At 37.5% G+C, this 18,427-nt stretch overlaps 1 protein-coding gene across 9 annotated transcripts in view; it reads right to left on the reverse strand.

Annotated features, from left to right (window-relative positions):
- PPP2R5C (protein phosphatase 2 regulatory subunit B'gamma) overlaps window positions 1-18,427 on the reverse strand; it is a 195,969-nt gene that overhangs the window by 48,520 nt on the left and 129,022 nt on the right. For all 9 annotated transcript variants that reach the window (XM_020971139.2, XM_020971142.2, XM_078150411.1 and 6 more), the window contains 3 exons: window positions 3,500-3,610; window positions 2,100-2,192; window positions 1,886-2,016 (listed from right to left, as the gene is read on the reverse strand). In XM_020971139.2, coding sequence (XP_020826798.1) covers window positions 1,886-2,016; window positions 2,100-2,192; window positions 3,500-3,610 — 335 coding nt within the window. The remainder of the gene's footprint in view (window positions 1-1,885; window positions 2,017-2,099; window positions 2,193-3,499; window positions 3,611-18,427) is intronic.

The following is an 18,427-nucleotide window of genomic DNA, read 5'->3' on the forward strand; positions in this document are numbered from 1 at the left end:
TTACTGTGTTGGAAATGTATAAATCAGAGTCTCAAAAAGACCTCTTACTCAATTTCAAGTGGAGAAATAGCTGAAGACATTCAATTTTGATCAAAAGAATAAAAAATGTATGAGAAAATAGAAACCTTATGAATGCACAAAACCCAGAAACCAGTAAATGCTCCAAATTTGCAATCCACAAGTAAAAAGATTAAAATCAGTTCTTAGTGACACAGATTTAATGTGAACTAATTAGTTAAAAGAGACTTAATCCCAAGATTACAGATTCAGTTACAAGTGACCTCAGAAGTCATCTATCACAAGTCATTTATATATCATCTTATAGTGAGGAAACTGAAGCCTATACAGGTTAAGTGATTTGCCCAAATTCACAGGTACTTAAGCAGCAGAAGCTGGATTGGAGCCCATTTTTCTCTGGGAAATGTAAGTAGCATATTTCTATATACACAGGGAAGCAATAAGACTTGGTGAATTGACTGAGAATCTTATGGTAGATCCTAGCTTCAGTTCTACCGTAAACTTAAAATAACATCAGACTAATCATCATTAGTACATATAAAATGGAAAAAGCCAAAGGCCTACATTACACTTATGTATTATGAAGAATAATTTAAAGATGTTTCAAAGAACTACTACATTTTAGAGTTAGAACAGTCCTCTCAGAGGCCAACTAGTCCAATCTACATCCAAAAGGAATGCCCTTTATAACATCCTAGACAAGTGGTCACTTGGCCTCTGCCTGAAGTTGGAAGAGGAACCTGATACTTCTGGAAGCAGCCCAATGTACTTTTCAACAGAGCTAACCGTTAGGAAGTTTTGCTTATTTCATGCTTAAATTTGCCTCTTCTGCAACCTCTACCCTATGCACCTAGTTCTGCCTTCTGGATTCAAAGACAGACTTTCTCATGTTCCCTGAGTCTTCTCTAGGCTAACTATTCATAGAGGCCCTTGGGAGATCCTTACAAGATATGAATTCTAGGTCCTTGGTGCTCTTCTCTGGATGCTTTCTAGCTTATCAACGGGGAATTCAGAACAGCACATAAGAGTTCTAACGTGGTCTGATCAGGACAGAGTGCAGATGGATTACTGATCCCTTATTTCTGGAAGCCAGGCCTTTTAGGATGCAATCCAATGCTGCATTACCTTTTTTGCCTGCTACATCACACTACTGATTCATATGGAACTTGAAGTGCACTAAGATCGCTAGACCTGAAAACCCATTTTCCTTTGACATGAATAAGAAGCACATAGGAGAAGATGACATGAAGGAACTGTACTATGTGCTGGTAGAGGGAATTTCCAAAACAATAATACTACAGATCCAAACTGTTAATTTTTTGTCATTTAAAAAAAATTACTTTGATAAAGTGAATATGTTTATATAATACCATGTAAACACCAGAATAAAATTTTTTAAACTTTTTTTTCCTTCTGAGTGTGAAGGCAGGCCAAGGTTATTTTTCTTTTAAATGTTATAAAAAGAGAGGTCTGACAGTGGTATTTACTATACTTTAAGATCTGTGATTTTATTGGTATAGGTATTCCTAACACCAACCTGACTACCCTGCTACAACTCTGTCTTTGAAGATTGCTATGCCCAAGAAATTTATCATCTTGCAACCAACATGGTGATGAGACTATAAATTAAGGACTCTCTAGCTGCCATAGCTCATATTCCCACTGGCATAGCCTTTGAGAGGTTACCTAGGGTTATCTACGTGCCATGAAATAAGAGTAGCAGAAGAAGGTTGTAGTGGAGGGACAGTAGTACAGTGTTTGTTAACTGGGGTTAATAACTGGACACAAAAAACAACGAGGGAGAGTTAAATGTCATAATAAATTTATACCACATAAAAAGGCAAAGAGAATCCAAGATCTAACTTACCTATAAAATATATTATTAATCTGTTTCCTGATGTAAGCTCTTAAGCCTAAGAATTTCCCATAGATTCTGTGAAGAGTAGTTTTAAGAAAATCTCTTTCTCGAGGATCTTCACTGTCAAAGAGCTCTAAAAGCTGAAAGAAGGAAAATGGACACTTACTCAAAAAACCCCCACTGTAAATGAATATATTTAAAATGTTTAAGGTAAAATTCTCACCTGCAATACAAACTTCTGATCAATATATTTCTTTGCTATATTAGGTTGAAAATCTGGAGATTCTAAAAATCTTAAGAAAAATTCATAAACAAGCTAGGGAAAAATACAAACAGTTGCATTAGTTTGAGAGAAAGAATAGCAATAAAAAACCACACTGTACATTCTAATTTTTTACTACGTATGTTTAAAGAGAACTTTAACTTTTAGATAAGAACACTCAAAAGTCTTCATCTAAACTAAAACAAAAAGCTAGTTTTTTAAAAAGCAAATGCTAATTACATGTCTTAACCTAACACAATTGCTAGAGCGAACAACTTCCCATACTATGCATACAGGACATATTCTTTCTTAGAGGGCACTTTTACTTATGGACTAACATTTTTCATGGTAGATTCCTTCAATATTTCCAGTTTTTTGATCCTCATGAGTTGCTATGACCAAAAAAAATTCACCATCTTATAACCAACCTTATGGTGATGAAATGTTATATCTCACTAATGCTTAAATTCTTCTGCCCCACATCAACTGTAGAGACCATGGCTGTCAATGAATAATGTCGTGGCCAGCCTTCTAGTGTGTGGCAAGTATCCCCATCCCTCAAAGCGTTGCAAGGTGAAGGCACAAAGCCAAGCACAAATGAAATTCTGAGCTTCTATATTGGCTTGACCTTTGAAATTTAAGCACAGCATACTATCCATTGGGACCTAGTAGCTAGCTGCAGAAGAACAGAATCTTGCCTTTTCTTTATAGCATATAGCCTGTCAATAGGGTATTTTTGTAAAACCTAACATCTGATGGGAGAAACAACTTGCTACACCTAATCTTTTTACCTTTCTTTGTTAACTATTTCATCACATTACTTTTCTGGTTTGTTTCTTAAACCTCTCCTTTTCCTTTCTAAGGTTTGCCTCAATTCTCTCAAGCTCTTATAGCTGGTGTCCTCTGTTCTTCCATTCTTGCTTTAATGGATACCTCTGACTCCTAGTCACTTAGTATCAGTGATGTGTTGGTAAATGTTTAACAATCAGCTCTTTAAAAAAAAAAGTATGTATGACACACTTTTAATTCAATCTACAATATTAACCTTTCCCCCATCACTTTCTTAAATTTAGACAAGTGATGAAACAATGAACTGAACCCTAATCTGCAGCATTTGGCACTTTCCAAATTTTAAATAATCACATTGAAAATTTAAGCACTAGCTCTCATGAACTTTTATGAGTGCCTCCAGCACACTACTGCTTAGTATTCTTAATGAATACACACTGGCTCCTAAGGGGAAGAGGGGATGGGTGGGTGGGGGAGAATACCCTTTCGCTTCTCTAAATGCTCACTGACCATGTGGAAAAACCAACCTTTTCTTTCCAGTGTCCCTAAGGTGAAATCCTATAGTTAAATACCTGTAAATGAGGCCAGGCTGCTTCTAGCGTTGGTTCATCTTCCTCTGGATCAAATTCTGCTCCAGTGGGATTGGATGACGGTGGTAATGTTCGAAACATGTTAACTGCAAACTAAAATCCACATTTGTTTTTCACTATTAGCACAAAAGGATTTTTAAATGCTAAAATAAGCACATAATCATAAGTCTTGCACATAGTAGGCACTTCATGTTTGCCAAACTGAAACTCTTTGGTAACATGAAGTGTGATCTCCTATTGAACACCTTAAGGAAGAAAGGCGTTTATTCACTTGGCTCTTCCCTACTCCTACAGCTGCAGAAGTAATGTCTCCTGTGGAGATGACACTACAGCACGTTCTACCTCTATGTGGCATAAAGTCCTTTATTAGGGAAGTCACTTTCCAGGAACCTGGACAGAGTGCTATTTTCCTGCAAATATTCTCTCTCTCTCTCTCTCTCTCTCTCTCTCTCTCTCTCTCAGATTTTACCTACCAGTATTCTTTCCTTATGTTCTCCCCTCCATTCTCTCCTATGGCTACTTTCTACCTTAAGAAAGACAATGTGTTAAAGTTTAAAGTTCTCTGTACAGTGTATAGCACTGTCTGAGGTTAAGTGCATTTTAATGGCTCATATGCTTAACTTGAAAAATATTAGCTCTCAAGATAAAATAAAAAGTACTGACAGAGAAATTAATGCTATAGATACATAAAGTTAGCCTTTTCTTTAGGTTTAAAAAAATAAATTATTACCTTTTCATACAAAACTTAAAAGCGGATGAGTCAAAAAGCAGTCTAATTATGTTAACTCCATGAAAGCATACAATAGTAGGAAACTGATAGGATAAATTAAAAATAACACTATAAAAGTATTATTATGAAAATGATAAGGCAAGTACAAAATTTCAATTATTATAGAAAAATTACAATAATAATGAAGCAACTCTTTTTCCTTTTTCCCTAACTTCAAATCTTAAAATATTCCCTCATAGACAAAAATATTTACCTTTAGAGTTATTAGACAACAGGATTAAAAAAAAAACCAAACACAAAACCCCACAACTTTTAGCTAGTTAAAGCATCAAGGAAAGAAAAGGAAAAGAGTTATAATTAAGTGTAATTATGAACAAGGTTGGAAAGAAAAAGTTGAAAGAATAAAGTCAGATAAATTATTTTTCTTTTTGTCTTTTGATACTAAGTAATATACTGCCATACTTTTAAAGACTCGATTTTTGTTGGTGATTTTGATTAAATCAAAGTGTTACAAGCCTTATTCATTTTAATGTGGGGGAAAGGATGGATTAATGTATTTAAGACCAAGAGACTTATAGGTTACACAAGAAGTAAATTTCCCCCCACCTAACAGGTATATCTCATTGAGCTCTGTATTCACCTCAGTGCTTGGCATAGTGTGCCTTCTAAGAATTTCTAAAAATCTAAGATTTTATAAGTGCAGGTCCTTCCTCTTCACAGTGCAGATGACAAACCCTCCCTTATCTCAGGAGAAGGTCTTCGTGAATTCCCAACCTTTTCATGGTTAGCTTCTCCAGACTTAGGCTAATTCTCTGATAAGAGACCTACACATCATCATGGCTCCATATTAAAAGCCTTCCCAGTTCTGTAGGACCTGTCGACATTTGCACTCTGCTCTGCCCACACCCTTGAAGAACCATTCCAAGGCCACTTTCAAAACACGATATGGCCCCAGAATGGGATTTTTGTGTGAGATTAGGTACCATAACCTGTGATAGTTTCCTACTACTTATGGGATGAAGTTTAAACGCTTTTATTTGGCTTTTATGGAGTTTCAGAATGTGGCCCAATTCAATTAACTCAAACCGATTTCCTCTACTGAGCCCAGGACACAGAGAGCTTATTCTTAGAATTAGAAGGGTCTTAACAGACCATCCAGCAAAACTTCTCTCAAGCGAGGAATACTTTTTACAAAATGTTTAATAATTTTGTTCAAATTGATATTGAACATTTTTACCAATAGTCACAATCAAGTGCCAATTTATTTTTTCCAGACTGATTTCACATTAATCTTTCTTGTATACTTTACATTTTAATCAAACTAGGTTCCTTAAGATGAACTGGATACAGGGGCAGCTAGAGCACCAGCCCTGAAGTCAGGAGGACCTGAGTTCAAATCCGGCCTCAGACTGAACACTTGACAACCCCAATTGCCTAAAAGCAAAAAAAATAAAAAAATGAAAAAATAAATGAACTGGATACTGCAGCTCATCTCCCAACTCCATCCTCATGCAGAGGCTATCTCCCATGCCTAGAATCTTTTCACCTCCTAAATCACTGGGTTCCTTTAAGGCTGAGCTAAATTGCTAACTCCTTCAAAAGACCTTTCCTCAAACCATCAAAATGACTTCGTATTTACTCTGTATGTAGCATGTATCTGAATTTCTCTAGAGGGCAAAAATTGTTTCTGTCTGTCTCTCTGGCACCTAGCTCGGTACTTGGTACATAGGAGGCATTTAATAAAGGCTTGTTGAATTGAATCAATAGGAAGCTCATTATCTCTTGAGACAGCCTATTCCATTGTCAGTCAGCTCTATCAGTTAAAAGTTTTTCTACTGAAAAGAAACCTGTATTCCTGTAATTTCTAAGCAACACAGAATGTATTAATCCTCATTTGTATCACAATTAAGGCAGTGAGGATGATGAAAAATCTGGAAATCCTATAATATGATAAGGGATTAAGGAAACTGTATACTTAACACAGGAACAGTATGCAAATACTGGAAAGGTTATGATGAGGTCTGATCATTGCAGAGTACATTAGATCTATTATTTCCCTTGATCTGGATCAGTGCTTCTTAAACTTTTTCTACTTGTGGACCCTTTCAGTGCTTCTTAAACTGTGAGTTGTGAAGATATTATGTCTCTATTAATTCAGATTAAGGCCTCGTTTGCCATTTTAGCAATAACAAACTGTTAGCTCATTTTTAGCTTGTGGTCAACTTGTCTTTTCCATGTGAACTCACCCATATTTGTACAACATGGTTTTTGAAAAGGAATGAAGGACTTTATATTAGTTTCCATGAAATTTCATTTTGTTGTTTTCAGCACATATGAGAATCTTTATCTGCTATCTAATGTATTTAGCTATTTCCCCTTATTTCATCTGTTCCTTCCACTATAACACATATACTGCACTGTCTTTCTAACTAAAGTATAATCTCCTAAAGGGCAGGAATTTTCATATTTTCCAGAGGGCTGAGTGGAATCCTGGGAATATAGTAAGTACTCATATACTCAATTATTTAAAAAAAAAAATTACAGAATTAAAAAGAAACTTGTTAAAGACATGCAGATGATAATATAAAAATATGAAAGGAGAGAGTATCCATTTAAAATGGTTGCACTTATTTATATTAGTCTAGGGCTTATCTGTGAAAAAGGATGAAGAATACAAAAAGCTAATAATCATCTTTGAAGAGTCAGTTGCAAATACCATAAAACCTCAAAAAATCCTTAATTTGATTTCTGACAAAATATTTATTACATGAAAAACTTCTGGGTTAAACTTGTTGAAAGAGATTAACATATAATGTTTGTAGTATTAATGTTAATTTATTTGGTGACAATTACATGCTATGATAACAAATATTTTCAGTTTCTAAAAGTAATATACAATTTACTCTCAGCCTCTGACCCCGGAAACAAAAGTAAAGAAATTAAACAATTAGGATTAAAACAATTAGGCTTATGCCATGAAAAGGGGCAGTGTAGTAGTAATCTTATAATAGTAACTCTAAGACCTGGGGGGGTTCAGTTCAAGATCCCATTACTTACTATCTATATCTGACAAGTCACAACCTTTCTGTGTTTGATATTTATTCATTTTTGGGGGGATTTTTAATGATGCCTTTCATTTTTCTGTATCATATTCATCTTACAATAGCTCTCTTCCTCCCCTCAACCCCATGCTTTCCTTATGAAAAAATAATCCCATCACCCTCCTTGCCCTCCCCTCAACGCACTAGGATTGTGTTAAATGACTTGTTCCAGGAGTCTGGCATCAGATAAGCTAGGGTTTCAAGTTCTGGTTTTAACATTTAGGGTCACAGAATTGTAGGGTTTAAAATTGGAAGAGATTTTTGATATCATCATAAAAATCTATGTGACCCTGGGCAAGTCACCTAAATTTAGCACCTGTTTTCTTGGCTGGAAAGAATTAAGAGATATCTCATAGGGCTGTGAGGAAAGCACCTCCCCCCCCCAAAAAAAAGCATGACATAAATCTAAGTTGATAAAAATATAATACTTCATTAATAATAAAATAAAGTGTACCATATAGTCATAATATTCTGCCTAACAGCCTAGGGCAAGAACACTCATATTTACTGGACCTTAACAACATTCACAAAGGCTTTTACCAACAGTTAACTTCTCAAAATTCTATGTGGTATCCTACTTGGCTTCCTTAATTCCTATCTTCTTTTAATCGTTTCTACACACACTCCTAGATTAATATTCCTAACACATGTCATTCAACCACCCGCTTCTCTTTCTACAGAATACAATTTAAACTTCTCAGTCTTGTTTTTAAGGTCTTCCACAGTCTGTCCTCAATTTCCTTTTCCACCTTCATTTCCCAGCCTCCAGCCCTAACTCCTGCCAGCCTGGTTTATGACCCTATCGGCCCCGGAATATGTTTTTGCATTTCTACCTTGATGTCTTTGATTTTGCTGTCTCACAGACAATCTTTCCCTCCCCCCAAATCCAACCTATCCTTCAAGTTAAAATCAAATTTCTTAAATTTTTCTAATCATCTCAGAACAACGAACTAGCTCTACTTTGATAGCACTTACCATATCTGGTCTTCTAATTGTAACTTCTTAGGTGCACGTGTCTTATCTCGCCATGTGTACTAAAGCAGGGACTGAGTTATACTTTATGTAATCCTTCCTCCACCAACACATACAGTCGGCACTTAGCAAATGCATATATTGAACTTTGTCAGCACTCAGAAATACTAACTCTCATTTCCATAATCCTTTAAAGTTTGTAAATAACTTTCCTCACAACCCTATGAGGTTTGAAATAGTACTTGGTCATTACTCTCCCCATTTTTTTAGACGGGGATGCCGACATTCAGAGAGGTTAAGGAACTTGTTCATCGCCTCACAGCTGGGAAATGTCAGAGCCTGGATTTGAACTCAAGAATTCTGAATCAAAGTCCAGGGCTCTTTTATTGTACCATGTTACCTCTAACTGTTATGCTTGACGACATGGAATAAGCTAATCAGATAATCTATTCTTTAAAAGGCTTATGGAATGGTAAACACACTCACACAAACACACACGGACACACACATTTGCTAAAGAGCAAACCAATTTAAAGATATAACTTAAGAGTAAACTATCATAATCCTCTCTAAGAGGGGACCTAATGTCAAAGAATACCGAAGTTCTCTAAAAGCTATTTGCAGATGACATCACATTAATTACACTGAGCTCTGTAATATTATAAAGTCCCCTCAGAGAAATTTACAATTATGAAAATAGCTTGTCTAATCATCCATAAAGAAAAAATAAAAATGGATGACAAAGATATCCTGTACAGATTATGTTGTGTAACTGGATCCGCAGTCCATGAAACTTGTCTAATTGGACATGCAACGCAGAGGTGGTGAGCTAGAACTAAGACCAGGTTGGAATGCATTTGGAAAATTTTGCAGTGCTTTCAATGATCTCATATCTTCCATGTAAAATGTGAAGGAAAGGGATGAATCCTAGAACCATTAAGAATAGAAAGACAAAGGACCTCCTCCCATCTTCTTCACCCTACTCCCCTTCCAGAGGGTGGGGGGAGGGAGGAGGAGAAAGTGGTAATGGTGGTGGTAGCAGGGAGAAGAAATAGGACAAAAACAGTGATGCTGGAAAGCAGTAGAAGTATAAGGGGGAAAATGAGCCATAGGGGAAACAAAATTGGATTGAGAATTAATTAACTGGGAATCTACTTTTGTTACCAGCTGCCTGAAAGTGGGAGAGATATTTTACCTCTGGTCTCAGGAGAATGCCTTGTTTGAGGTTTGTACTTAATAGATAGGTGTTGAATTTAGTTCAACTGTAAAATGAGGGGGTTACATTAGATAGCCTCTAGGGTCCATTCATTCAATTCATGTGTTGCTAAATAAAAGCTAGAGAAAAATCAACAAATTGTGCGAACTCGATCCACTACAAATTTTTACTTTCAACTGGGCCCTGTGGCAAGGTAATTCTTCTACACCTCCTAATTAATTCACTATGCCCCTCACCATAGCACCTTTTCCCAAACTTCTTCATTCTTCCTCCAAACTCCCATGGCTCTCCTTCAGCCTACCCTCTCAGCTGAGAACTTTGCCTGACTTCCTAGAAAAAAACAATCCCATTCACTGAGAGCTCCCTCTTACCCTTTCCTCCCTATTTGACATTATTCATATGCCTTCCACCATTATCTCCTTCACCCCTGTCTCTCATTAAGAGGTGACCCTCCTTGCCATAAATAGTATACAAGTGATTTAGTTTCATCTCATCTTCTCCAGCAGACTGCCCCCTCTCTCATCCCTACTCTAACTAATCTTCAGTCACTCCCTGTCTACTGGTTGCTTTGCTACTGCTTACCAACACATCCTTGTAACCCCATCCTCGAAAACCCCTCACTTGATCCATCCATCCCCACCACCCACTGTCCCATATCTCTGCTCTCTTTTGTGGCTAAATACCTTGGGAAGGCTGTCTGCAACAGGTGTCTCTCTTTTCTTTCTTTTCGCTTCTCTTTTTAACTCTCTACATTTTGGCTTCCAAACTCAACATTTAACTGAAACTGTTCCTTTCAAAGTTACTAATGATCTCTTCATTGCCAGATCTTTTTTCAATTCGTATCCTTCTTGACCTCTCTATAGCCTATGAACCCTTCTCTTCGATGCTCTCTTTTTTCTAGGTTTTCATGACACTACTCTTTATACCATCATAATCTTTTACATTCCCATCTCTCCCTATACTTCACTCTTCCTCCTGAAAACTATCCTGAAGGGGACCTCCAAATCCCTCCATACCACAGTAACTTTGGAGGTCATCATCTCTGCTCTGGCCATACTCTCCTCCCTTTCTAATATTGTAGTTGCCAAATCTGAACCTTTTATAACTCCCATCATCCTTTTCCTTAGGTCCTAAGTCACAGGCTGCTGAATGGAAGGGCAAGAAGTCACAAAACTGGGCTGACTAGGTCCACTATGAATTTATTTATGCTATATGCTACATAACTTTCACTGGGCCCTTCCTGCAAAGGCAAACCTACTCTTCCTACTCATCCTCCCTAATTGATTCTGACTTCACTCATCTGAAACTGCTTTCATCAAAGTTACCAATGATTGTTCACTTGCCCAACCTAATGGCCTTTCCTCAAACTTCATTCTGCATGTCACCTTCTCCACTGGGATATTCTCTCCTCTCTCGGTTTTTGTCACACTGCTTTCCCTTTGGGCTCCCCTCCTACTTTGTCTTGCTGCTCCTTCAGTCTCTTTTGCTGGATCTTCATCCATGTTACGCTCACCCTGACTGTTCCTCCAGTATCTGTTCTAGGTCCTCTTCTCTTTTGTTTCTACACTCTCATGTTTATGCAAGTAATCCAGCTCTAGTCTCTCTCTAGAGCACTAGTCCCACGTCATCAATTGCCTACTGAATATTTCAAACTGTGGGCCCTGTAGGCATCTCAAACTCAACCCATCCAAGATAGAATTCATTGTCTTTTTACCCAAGCCCACCTCTCTTCTGTATTTCTCCTTTATATACTTACTGTGCGGGCCATCGTCATCTTCTCAGTCACTGGTTCACACTCTCAGTACCATCCTTTACAACTGCTCTCACTCATTCATTACACAGCCAAACATCTCTCCTCTTCCAGGTCTCTCTCCTCATTAACATACCCGTGCCCTTATCTCTTGCCTGGAGTATTCTTAATTACCTTCTAATCTTCAGTCTCAGATATTTCCCCGCTCTAGTCCATCATCCACACAGCCGTCTAAGTATGATTATGTCACGTCTCTTCACCTAATCAGTAAAGTCCAGAGGCTCCTTCGTAATTTTAGGACCAAAATTCAAATTCCTCTGTGTGGCATTTAAAGGTTTTCACGACCTGGCCCCCTCCTCCTTTTCCAGTTTTCTTACACATGATTCCGCTACATTAAGGTCCAGCCATGCCAACCATCTTGCTGCTCCTCACTCAAGATACCACCTATGCCTCCTTTCTCTACACCGGGGCCCTGGCTGCCTCTTGTGCTCTTCTCTCTCATTTATTTCTAACTCTTACAATCTCTGGCTTCATTCAAGACTCATCACAAGCACCACCTTCTGCAGGAGGCCTTTTCCAGCCTGATCGCTGGCAGTTCCTTCCGTCTAAGGTTACCTTCCATCTACTCTGTATCTTGTAAGTACCTGCTTATGTAGCCTACTAGACTACATATAGTAGTCTAGACATGTAGTCTACTCCAGAGGTATGACACCCATGGCCACCTGTGCTCAGCCAGCAAAACTCCTGAGGGCAGCCTGAATGAAGATTAAAAAGTAATTGGGGAATGCTTAACAAAACAAACAAACAAACAAACAAATAAATAAATAAACCAATATAGATAATGTTAATTCATGGTTTTCTAAGTCAACATGTGGCTCTGTTTCTATATGAGTTTAATACCACTGGTCTATTCTATTAGAAAGTAAGATCCTTGGGGTTTTTTTCCTTCTAACCTCAGCACAATTACTAAATGATTCCTTTTTATTACGATTAGATTAATTAGATATCAGTTCTAGATTTTTTTCTTTTGGAGGGGGTAAAGAGCAGGAAGGAAGAAAATGAGAAAGGGTTAGGAAATTTTCCACATTTGCAAATTTTGCTTAGAAAGGTACCAGACTCTTTCTAGTCGGCAAGCAGTTATTATAGCATTTTTCCCCCAAAAATAGTCTGCCCCACAGGCTCCAAACGCATGTTTGTAGAGTGAATGAATGTAATTATATGTAAAGTTGCCTAAATAAACATTGCGTCTCTCACAGGTCAACATAATCTAACAAATATAAAGCAGATTAAGCAAGATAATATAAGCCCAGTATTTTATATTACTTAGGGTACATTCTGGATTTGTCTTGAGTTATCTACTTGTCTTATATCTCCGACCAAGGCCTGGCACTATTACATCAGGACCCCAGACTTCAGGAAAATGGCCAAGACTGTCCCCATCAGAGCCTCAGGCACAAAGACTTATTAAGGACCTCGTTCTAAATATGGCACTTTTCCTCCTCCTCTTCCTTCTGAGATGTAGCTATGGGCAGGTAGGTAACGCACCAGACAGAACCCAGGGCCTGGAAATAGTAAGACTTGAGTTCAAATCTTGCCTGAGAAACTTACTAGTTATGTAACCCTGGGCAAGTCATATAATCTATTTGTCTCAATTTCCTCATATGTAAAATGGACATATTAATAGCACCTATGAGGATAAAATGAAATATTTGTGAAGCACTCTGTAAACCTTAAAGTACGACATAAATGCTAGCTATTATTATTATTACTGAGCTGAAACCAAGAACCCTGGCCTGAAGCCCCTCTTGCCCTTCTTCCTCTCCTCTCCTCTGCTTGGACAGAAATACCCTTATCAATGCTGCCCTACATTTCTGCAGGACCCTAGAAGGTAGAGGTCCAACAAACAATCCCATGACTTGGAAATTTCCTCTTCCCCTCACTCTAATATCTAAACAGTTATCAAGTCTACAGCCAAACTGGACTATTAGTTGTTCCCCAAATCTGACATTCTACCTTCTGCCTTTGTGCATTCCCATAGCTCCTCCTCTCCCCTTGTCTTCCCTTAAAGCTTTGCTTAGGTGCTACTACCTTTGGGAAGTCTTCCCTAGTGGCTCTATCACTGTAAATTTTCCTATTTTGTGTATGTTATTTCCTATTGTGCATATGTTACATTCTCCCTCAATAGAGTCTAAGCTTTTTGAAGAAAGCAGTGTTTTTCTTTTTTAATTCTTAATGCCTAGCACACAGTAGGGATTTAATAAATGTTTAAATATGATTTTACATGATTAATCTAGATCTGGAAGGGTCTTTAAAGGCCATCTAATCTCACCTCCTCATGTCATAGAGATACAGAGGTCAAATGGCTTGTCCATGGCCACAACAGAGGCAGAACTGGAGGCCAGGCTTTTACTCCAAAGCCAGCTATCTTTCCACTGAATGAGACTGCCTCTCCTCAAGGGCTTATAGAATTGAATTTATAATGTTTTTACATTCACCACAGCATCTCACATATAGAGTAGGTGCTCAATAAATGTTTGTTGAAAGAAAGGATAAATAAAGCTGTTAATCTATATCTTAAATTCTGAAGCACTGATCCCTAGGAATGGCATTGTTTTCAACCACATATAGAACATTCTTTCAAACACAGCAAAGCTCAGCAGAATAGTTGAAACTAAGACCTGGAAAACAGATTATTTATAGTTAGTGACAATGAAAAAGTAGACTGTAGAACTGAAGTTCTTTGCTCGCTTTTTCAGAGTTCAGCACTAACATAAGAGTACTACCTAGTGAATGTGACTGAGTCTAGCAAAGGAATTAACTAATAAGAAAAGGGAGTAAGAACTGATTACATTATAAATTTAAATAAATTTATAATGACTCAGAATAAATGCTATGACATTAATTTCTTATTTTCCTTTGAAACAAAATATCCCTTTCTTCAATCCCCATTTAAAAACTCTCCCCACCCTTTCAAGTAATACTTTCCACTATAAATATAAAAAATAAAAATAGATAATGGAAAGACTCCAAAGACATTAATCCTTAAGTGAAACATAAAACAATCATCCTGGGAATTTCAAAGGTGGAATTCTCTCAGGGGGCCTGCCAATAAACAAACTTCTTCCATACCCTTAACCAGAATAGTTAAGCTTAATCCTAACAATAAATGAGAAGAAAATCTGCAGACCAGTATTTGATAATATACAAATAATATGGACAGAATGGAAAGAATTTTAAAAATTTACATGACTTGAATCCTAGTTCTTATACAATTCTGCTATACTATGCTGCTTAAATTCCATGTATTTTAAATATTCAATCAGTACTTGTGCTAAGCTTATACTCATGTGAAACAGTATGGCAGTGTGAGTTTAATAATTAATGAAACAGAGGTTAGTTTTTCAGGCTCACTATCAAGAGTTAGTAATGAAACCTGCAGTCGAGTGGAGGATGCCTGTATCCTGGTTGCTATGTCATGGTCAATGCCACCTTCATACAAACTCTTATTAAGTACCTAATACGTGCAAGACTATGCAAGGTGTTAAGGGACAAACAATGATGACTAATACAATTTACTTCACGGAACTAATGCTATAGTAAGAAGGATTAGATATGCACACAAATAACTATAATACAAAACAGAACATGACACACACATTTAGAGCTTAGGGGATGGAGAGCAATTTGGACATTACAGGATTTTAAGATGGAGGGACCTTCTAGGGCATCTAGTCCAGGTCCCTTCATTTTACAGATGAAGAAACTGAGGTCAGGTGAAGCGACAGAACTTGTCTCAGTTCGCGTAGCTAAGTGAGTAGCAGAGCTGGAGAACGACCCAGGGTCCGTGACTCCAAATCGAGGGCACTTTGTACTTCAGCACAGTTGCCTCAGATACTCTTGTACCATCTTGAGAGAGAGTGGCATAATGGAAAGAGCATGGAATTTGGAGTTGGAACAGTCCACCAGGAAACAAGCATTCACTGATTACCTACTATGTGCCAGGCATTGTGCTAAGTGGTGCCGGACACACACACACACACACGCATGCGCACACACACAGTAAAAGACAGTCCCTGCTCACAGTCTAATGGGGGAGAGAACATTCAAACAAACAGGTTCTAGACAGGATAAACTGGGAGAATTCTCACAGGGAAGACACTAAGACTCAAGAGGCCTGTGAAAGGCTTCTTGCAGAAGATGAGATTTTCACTGACACTCAGAAGGCAGCCAGGGAGCTGAGGAGGCAGAGCGTTGAGGCAGGGCAGGACAGGACAGCCAGATGGCAGTGTCTTGTGTGTGAGGACAGTAAGGAGGCCAGTGTCGCTGGATCACAAAAGTAGGTTCCCATCTGACCTCTGATACTTAACTAGCTGTGTGAACATGGGGCAAGTTTTAACTTTTCTGAGTCTCAGTTTCGTCATGTGTAAAATGGGTATAATAACACGTATAATAGCCGCCTCACAGGGCTTGCTGGGATCAAATGAGCTAACGTAGTATGCGAAGCACTTTGCTAATCTTAAAGTGCTACAAAAATGTCAGTTATTATTTTCCATCTAATTTCAATTTTGGCATATGTGTTGTCAAAGCAAGCTCAACAGAGTTCAGTTTATTCAAACATACCATATCCAACTCAAAAACAAACAAGTACTTATTGAGTGCCTACTACTTACAAAAGTACTTTGTGAGAGGCAGTGTGGTGTAGTGGAAAGAGCACTGGTCTTGGAGTCAGAAGGCTTGGTTTCGAATCCTGGCTCCGATACTCACTAGCTGTGTGACTCTGGACAAGTTACATCACCTCTCTGAGCCTCAGTTTTCTCATCTGTAAAATGGGGATAATAATACTTGCACTCGCCACCTCACAGGGTAGTTATGAGGAAAGTGCTTGACAAATCTGAACTATTACTACTACTGTACTATTTGGGGAGACAAGGTTTAAACATAGGAGAAGCTAAACCACAGTACAAAAGTTGACAGTGTATAGTACATGATTAATTGCCAAATTAAGAATCAAGACAATGCAATGTTACAAGTTACAAGGAAAGAAAGCACAATGTGAAATGGGCAGGTTTCATGAAAAGAAAGGGGGGGAATATTCCATAAGGGAAAAGTATTCTCAAAGATGATAACCTTCAGAAAGAAAAAAAAAAGCAATTTCCCAGAAACTTTTCATTTATTAAATTACTTGATTTTCTTAAATGCTGTTAATAATGACTTATTGTCATTAAAATTAAATTCAATAAGCATTTATTAAGCATCTATTAAGTGAAAGGCACAGTGCTATGTTATTAAGATACAGAGGCAAAAATGACACAGTCCCTGCCTTCAAGGGCTTACATTCTTCTCTTACAACCTACCTGTAAGACACATCACATACAAAGATGAATAAACATAAGGTCATTTGAATGCGAAGAGAATTAACAACTGGGGTCTGGGGCAGGCTTTGCCATGGAGCACACTCTTGTAAAGGAGGAAGGAATGCATTCCAGAAAAATGGGGAACAGCTTATGAAAATGCCTGGAGTAGGCCAATGAAGCAATGAACTTGGTGACTACTAAAATTAATGTTAATATTAATAACTTTAATAGTTAATAGTCAAGTTAGGTTAGAACATAGAATGTTCAAAGAGGAATAAAAGAAAAGTGGCTGAAATCATAGTGCAGAGGACATTCAGTGTCAAGCTGAGGAGTTTGTATTTATTTTTGAGGTGATGCAGAAGCTTAGGGCAACGGGCACGGTCAGACTTGTGTCTTGGAAGGATTGTTTCAGTATCTGTGCAGGAGATGTATTAAAGAAGGAAGAAACTAGAAATAAAGAGTTTGATCAGGATGCTATTAGAGTAGATTAGGTGAGAAATGATGAAAACCTGGAGTGGGATGGTGACCACCTAAGTGAATGGACTGCTGGTTTTGATTGTGAGACATCATTCAGCTAGAATGAACAAGACTTACTGACTGAATGTCAGGGAGAGGAAAGGTCAAGGATGAACGTCTTCTGGGTTCCTGGAATATTTTTTGAAGGATGTTTGAATATGTCTGAAGGATGGAAAAGTAGAGGAAGATAAAAGAGTCCTCTTTTAGACGTGTTGAGTTTGAGATGCCATGAAACATTTTGGCAAGAGAGACTAGATTTCAGGACAGAGAGTAGGGCTGAATTAATTACATGCATTAAGAAAATAATAATAAGACCCACAGAAACTGATGATTTCTATATGCAGAATGAGAAGGAGATGGCTTAGCACTGTATCTTGATAGAGGTGAACCAGCAAACGGTGGTCAGATAGGTAGAAATACCAGGAGAAAGCCCTATCACCACAGCCAAGGGAAGAGTGTATTTAAGAAGAGCAGGTGTAATAGCGCTAAAAGCCAGAGAACTTTAAGGGTGATAAAGACTAAGGAAATTTAGCAAAATTACATTTTTTTTTCACTTAGCTATCAGTATTTGAAAGAAATAAAATTTCCAGGTCAATTTATTTAAATTCAATAGAATAAAATATGGAGGCAAAAAAGACACTAGATTTGGAAGCAGAGGCCATGGGTTTGAATATTGGCTCTGATATTTACTATGTGATTTTAATTTTCTCATTTGTAAAATAAAGGGATTATGTTAGATATCCAAACATTTTCCCAGCATGAAAAGGTCTAGGTAACACTTGAAATATGAATGAATTGTAATAGTAACTTATATTTCTTTAAGTATGTTAAGGCTTACAAAGCACTTTCCTAATAACTCTGTGAGGGCTAATGTAAATTGTAGCATAAAATATTATCTTCAGTTTTACAGATGAGAAAATACAAGTTCAGAGAAGTTACTCGTTCAAAATCATGTAGCCATTAAGTCGCAGGATTAGAATTGCAGTCTTCTGATTCTGGGACCAGTGTACTTTTGGCTACACCAAGGTGACTGAAACTTACACTCACTGTTCAGAGGCTTGATAAAAGGTAACCAAACACCAAAGTTTATTCTTTCTCTCTTTTTTTTCCCCTCCCACTACAGAGGTTTAATTTAGGTAAAGCAAAATTTCCCTGTATTCAGTTTTTCCACTTATCTCCTTCTTTTATCTGTTGAACAAGGATACAATAAATTGTTTCTTATTTCAAAGGAAAAACATTAGAATAAAGGCATTTACAGGGTTTGAATAATT

The sequence above is a fragment of the Phascolarctos cinereus genome, unplaced genomic scaffold, assembly GCF_003287225.1.
Source record: "Phascolarctos cinereus isolate Bilbo 61053 unplaced genomic scaffold, phaCin_HiC Scaffold_2;HRSCAF=192, whole genome shotgun sequence".
In the NCBI taxonomy this organism is placed as follows: Eukaryota; Metazoa; Chordata; class Mammalia; order Diprotodontia; family Phascolarctidae; genus Phascolarctos; species Phascolarctos cinereus.